General features: G+C 36.3%; 1 protein-coding gene across 3 annotated transcripts; it reads left to right on the top strand.

Moving 5' to 3' along the window:
* Positions 1 to 629: 629 nt before the first annotated feature.
* Positions 630 to 4,146, top strand: LOC106313037 (zinc finger CCCH domain-containing protein 64). 3 transcript variants are annotated; one of them, XR_001264296.1, is made up of 11 exons: positions 630 to 804; positions 886 to 1,159; positions 1,264 to 1,390; positions 1,482 to 1,601; positions 1,701 to 1,818; positions 2,064 to 2,485; positions 2,567 to 2,852; positions 2,938 to 3,031; positions 3,161 to 3,306; positions 3,585 to 3,779; positions 3,884 to 4,146. XR_001264296.1 is itself a non-coding variant. In XM_013750757.1 (11 exons), exons 1-10 carry the CDS (start codon positions 733 to 735, stop codon positions 3,711 to 3,713), a joined length of 1,788 nt encoding a protein of 595 aa, XP_013606211.1. In that variant the 5' UTR covers positions 630 to 732; the 3' UTR covers positions 3,714 to 3,759; positions 3,877 to 4,146. The 3 variants fall into 3 exon arrangements, 1 of the variants encoding a protein (XP_013606211.1); XR_001264295.1 differs by having other exon boundaries at positions 3,881 to 4,146; XM_013750757.1 differs by having other exon boundaries at positions 3,585 to 3,759; positions 3,877 to 4,146.
* The last annotated feature ends 769 nt before the right edge of the window (positions 4,147 to 4,915 follow it).

Raw genomic sequence — 4,915 nt, 5'->3', positions numbered from 1 at the left:
ATATTTGAAAGAGAAATGAATTTTCTTTCAAACAATATTTTTGTAAATGTATTTTTTAAAAAATAATCAATTTAAATTGTTATTATCATTGAATATAATTATTTTTGACATAATTTGAGTTTTCGTTTACATCAAAACTTATCATATTTTAGGATAATTTTAATTTAAAATGTAATTTTCATATTTTTCAAACAAATTCTAAAAATATTTTTTAAATATTTTGTTATAATTTTTAAAAAAATATTGAGTTGCATTTCAAATAAAAAGGTAAAGATATTAAAAATATTCTAATTAAAATATGTAAAATTTAATATAGTTTGGGAAATGGTCAAAATAAAAAAAAATTACGCATAAAAAAATCATGATTTTTGTTAACTGGACGGATCATTATTTATATGATATCGCAAACGAAAGAAAAATTTATGCTTTTACAATTATCTAATTAACTATGTATATTCATTTTTCTATATTTTTTATATGATATCACATATTCGTAAAAAAAATAGATAGTTTAAGATGAAAAAAAATATATTTACTTAATGAATATAATATAATCGAATTTTATAAATACATAATTTAATAAAATAAATAATTAAAATCTGAAAATTCATATAAGTTCCGGTGAGACTTGGTTTAAGTCATGACAGAAGGCCCAAAACATCCAAAAGCTCCTCTCGTCTCCGTCAAATCATCTCTCTCTCTCACAAGTAACTCCACACACCTCTACTACTAATGGCGCCCAGAATCCTACTCTGCGGAGATCCTCTCGGACGTCTGAATCAGCTCTTCAAACGAGTCCAATCGGTCTCTCACACTCTGCCTCTGTATCTCCTTCTGATTCTGTATCTCCCTAGGGTTTTAATCGAATCCCAATTTTTCACGCAGGTTAGCAAATCGGCAGGTCCATTCGACGCACTAATCTGCGTCGGCCAGTTCTTCCCCGATTCGCCGGAGCTTCTAGACGAGTTTATGAACTACGTCGAAGGCCGAGCTCAGGTCCCGATCCCCACTTACTTCACCGGAGACTACGGCGTCTCCGCCCCCAAAATCCTCTCCGCGACCTCGAAGAAAACTGAGAATCAAGGGTTTAAGATGGACGGGCTCGTGGTCGCACACAACTTGTTTTGGTTAAGAGGGAGTGGGAAGTTCACTCTTCATGGTAAAACAGTGTGTGTGTGTGTTTTTTTTTTTTTAATTTTGATAAAGAATCAAATCTTGTTTGTTTGTGAATATTACTGATATGGATTTGGTTATGTGTTTTAGGTTTGTCTGTGGCTTACTTATCTGGTAGGGAGTCGTCTGATGGTCAGTTTGGTAAGTACAGTCAAGATGATGTTGATGCTCTTCGTGCACTCGCTGATGATTCTGGAGTCGTTGATTTGTTCTTGACATATCCTTTTTTGAACTGTTGATGGATGGATGGATTGGTTTCTTTATGTTCATGTTTTTAGTGATTGTTGGTCCTTAATTAGTTTATTTACTAATGAATGGCCTGCGGGGGTTACTAACAGAGCTGCGGAGTCTGATATTCCTGCAGATGTTTCTGATTCGTCTTGTTGTGATTTCAATGTTTCTGAATTGGTGAAGGAAGTTAAACCTCGGTAACTGTTTTTTTTTTCTGGTTCTTTTATTGTCGTTACTGGGAGTTATTGATAAGTTTGGAACTTATTTATTGTTTGTGTTTGTGTGTTTTGTGGCAGCTATCACATTGCAGGTTCGATGGGGGTGTTTTATGCTCGTGAACCTTACTTAAATGTTGATTCTAGTCATGTAACTCGCTTTCTTGGCCTTGCTCAAGTTGGAAACAAAAACAAACAGGTATGTTCTTTGATAGTTACTCCTGTCACACAAGCTTGGTATCTAGATTTTGGTTTGGTCACTTGCCTCCGGAATTTTACTGACAGTTACCAACTGCTATCAATTGGTATTCTTTAGCTGTATGCATGGTTCCTGCTAGATACATATGTTTTGAACGCTGAGTCTTTACAATGATCATTATTTTATGCGTTTTCTGCGGGGGGGGGGTTTCGTTACCATTGCTACTAATTTTTCCCTCTATGCAGAAATTTCTTCATGCACTTTCTCCTACACCAACATCTGTCATGTCACCATCAGAGCTTTGTGCAAAGCCTCCAAACACTACACTCTGTCCTTATACTTTACAAGAGGGAGCTGCTGATTCGAAGAAAAGGTCAAACGACGATGCCTCTGATTCACAGTATTGGAGGTACGATGTCTCGAAGCGGCAAAAGAATGGATCTGATGGGGAAAAGCTCTGCTTCAAATTTGTGTGCTCAGGGTCCTGTCCTCGTGGAGAAAGTTGCCATTTCCAACACAACGCTGAGGCAAGAGAACAGTGCCGTAGAGGCGTTTGTCTTGATCTTATCATCAAAGGAAAGTGTGAAAAGGGCCCAGAGTGCAGCTACAAGCATGAGTTTCAAGATTTGAGTGTACAAAGGAAGCCCAGATCTGAAAATGCTAACAGGTATTCACTGATTTAGAGAATAAATGTCATTTTGACTATGGGCTGAGAAAGTAATTGTTTTTTCAAATTTGTTTCTCTCAGGTCTAAAGAATGCTGGTTTTGTCTATCAAGCCCGAGTGTGGAGTCACATTTGATCGTCAGTGTTGGGGAAAGCTTTTATTGTGCTCTACCCAAAGGTTCACTAGTCGACGACCACATATTGATAATCCCAATCGAACATTTGCCCAATACTCTGGCTTTGTCCCCTGAGGGTGAATCAGAGCTCAGTAGATACCAAAATGGTCTGAGAAATTGTTATAAGAGCCAAGGAAATGATGCAGTTTTCTTTGAATTGGTCTCTAAACGTGTTTCTCATGCTAACCTCCAGGTAAGAAAAGTTTCAGTTCCAAATCAGGTAGATCTTTAGGGCTGTAAAGTTGCTTACATTAGTTTTATTTTTATACTTTCTGTAGGTTGTTCCTGTTCCATCATCCAGAGCTCGTCTTCTTCCTAATATATTTAGCCTGGCTGCTGAAAAACTGGGCTTTAAGCTTGTGACCAAAAAGTGTAAGCTACATCTCTTGTTGTTTCTCTTCTCTATCTTATCGAATCATTGGACCTTATCAACTCAGACTATACCTACGTTCTTCTTTGCATTTTGAGTTCTTGTACTAAATTATGTTGTCTTTGTCGCAGTTAGTGATAGTTCCGAGGGCAGAAAGTATCTGCAGAAGGAATACGATGCAGCTTTGGGTCTCTTCTATGTGGAACTTCCTGATGGAACTGTGCTATCACACACCCTAGAAGAGAACGAAGTATTCCCTGCACAATTTGGACGGGAGGTAAAACCATTTTATGCAGTACCAGGCGACTTTTATATTATACTTAAGAAATTATCCGGCAATAACTGAAGTCTTTTCTTTCGATTTCCATAGATTAAATCTTCCACTTGCTGTCAACTTATGTTCTTCTTAATACAGAGTGGCCATCCACATGAGACCTTTGCATGCTCTGGCCATATTAATTAAGTTTTGTATTTAGTTAGATAGATAACATTGATAGTGCAGACAGGACCATCCGGTATATTTTGCTGTCTGGATAATGACTTTGGGTTTTACAGGTCCTAGCAGGGTTGCTAAAGATCCCAGATAGAGCAGACTGGAGAAACTGTAAGATTAGCCAAGAAGAGGAGGCAAAGCTGGCTGAAGATTTCAAGAAACGATTTCAAGAATTTGACCCTTGTCAGTAACCTTGCTGAATTATATGTTATCTTATGCGCATCAATCAAGCAAAACTCAGTGTCCAGTGCACTCAGGTGTTCTGCTGCTTCTCCAGCATAGTACCAAAATTCTAAGATCTTCCATCATGTTTAAATAATTATGTTTCCTGCTAACCGCCTTTACTTCACATTTTCAGTAGGTGGGAGCTGAATCATGAGATGCCATCGTCATTGAAAGGTCTCTCCATGTTTAGAAACAGGTTCCTAAACAGTGTATTTTTTTCTTTCTTGTAAACACTTCCGTTGATATTGTACCTTTTTTAGAAGAGAGTGATCACCGCAGAAGCATGCGCTTGACCTTTTTTCACCTAAACTAGTCGTTGTCCTTGGTCCTTTTTTATTTTTCTTGTTGTTGGTTAAAATATAGTACCTTTTTTTTACTTTACGGTAACCGCTATCATTATTATCCAAGATAGTGTTAAAAAATAAGCTTCTCCATTGAGAGTTTTTTTTTTTTTTTTTTTTCAACTTTTTTTTTTTTTGATCAACTTCTCCATTGAGAGTATAAACAAATAATCAGTTAGTATCTGGTTAATTCTGGTTTCAGCTATAATTCAATAATCACTTGGTGAAACCGGATTAGTAATTAGAACAGTGAAAGTGAAACTGGTTTTAGTTAATCAGATTCAAGCTCTGCATATGAAGTATGGTACCTTGACATGCCAACACATGGTAAAAGAAGAGAGAAACGTCATCTCTAGCGTTGCAGCTTTAGCAAAAGAGTAAAGGCAAACAAAGGAAAAGCTTCATCAACTGGTTGTAACCAAACCCTTCTATAAAGGGTTTATAGATTCTGTCTAATACCCACATGGCTCTTGCCTTCTCATTCCTTTAAATGTGAAAGTGAAACTTTGATGGTCCCATGTTTAGGGTCTCTATATCTCTATTTAATTTGCATATCAACTACTATATAACTTTCTGGTAATGTATCTTAACTGCATTTTTATACTATTAGACTAGCTTACTCAGATTTGAGTCTCTGTCTCTTTAAATGCATCAACTACCTTTTGTGAGAGGGAACCAAATACATCAACCACCATTTAATTTCCCATTAATTTAGGTTAACTGCACCTTCTTAACATGAATTAATCCTTTTGTTTTAAAGTTTTTTTTTGTCAACCTTTTGTTTTAAAGTTATTTTGGAAATTCTGAATACTAAATCAAATGGCATT

This window comes from Brassica oleracea, chromosome C9, assembly GCF_000695525.1.
Source record: "Brassica oleracea var. oleracea cultivar TO1000 chromosome C9, BOL, whole genome shotgun sequence".
NCBI classification, from domain to species: Eukaryota; Viridiplantae; Streptophyta; class Magnoliopsida; order Brassicales; family Brassicaceae; genus Brassica; species Brassica oleracea.
Note: the sequence above shows the minus strand (reverse complement) of the source record. Positions and strands in the feature narration are given on the sequence as shown.

What these genes read in the sequence shown, in the direction of transcription:
- LOC106313037 (XM_013750757.1), top strand. Translation starts at nt 733, where the DNA reads ATGGCGCCCAGAATCCTACTCTGCGGAGATCCTCTCGGACGTCTGAAT. An exon ending in TCTTCAAACGAGTCCAATCG is followed by an intron (nt 805 to 885) that starts GTCTCTCACACT and finishes TTTTTCACGCAG; the next exon opens with GTTAGCAAATCGGCAGGTCC. An exon ending in AGATCTGAAAATGCTAACAG is followed by an intron (nt 2,486 to 2,566) that starts GTATTCACTGAT and finishes TGTTTCTCTCAG; the next exon opens with GTCTAAAGAATGCTGGTTTT.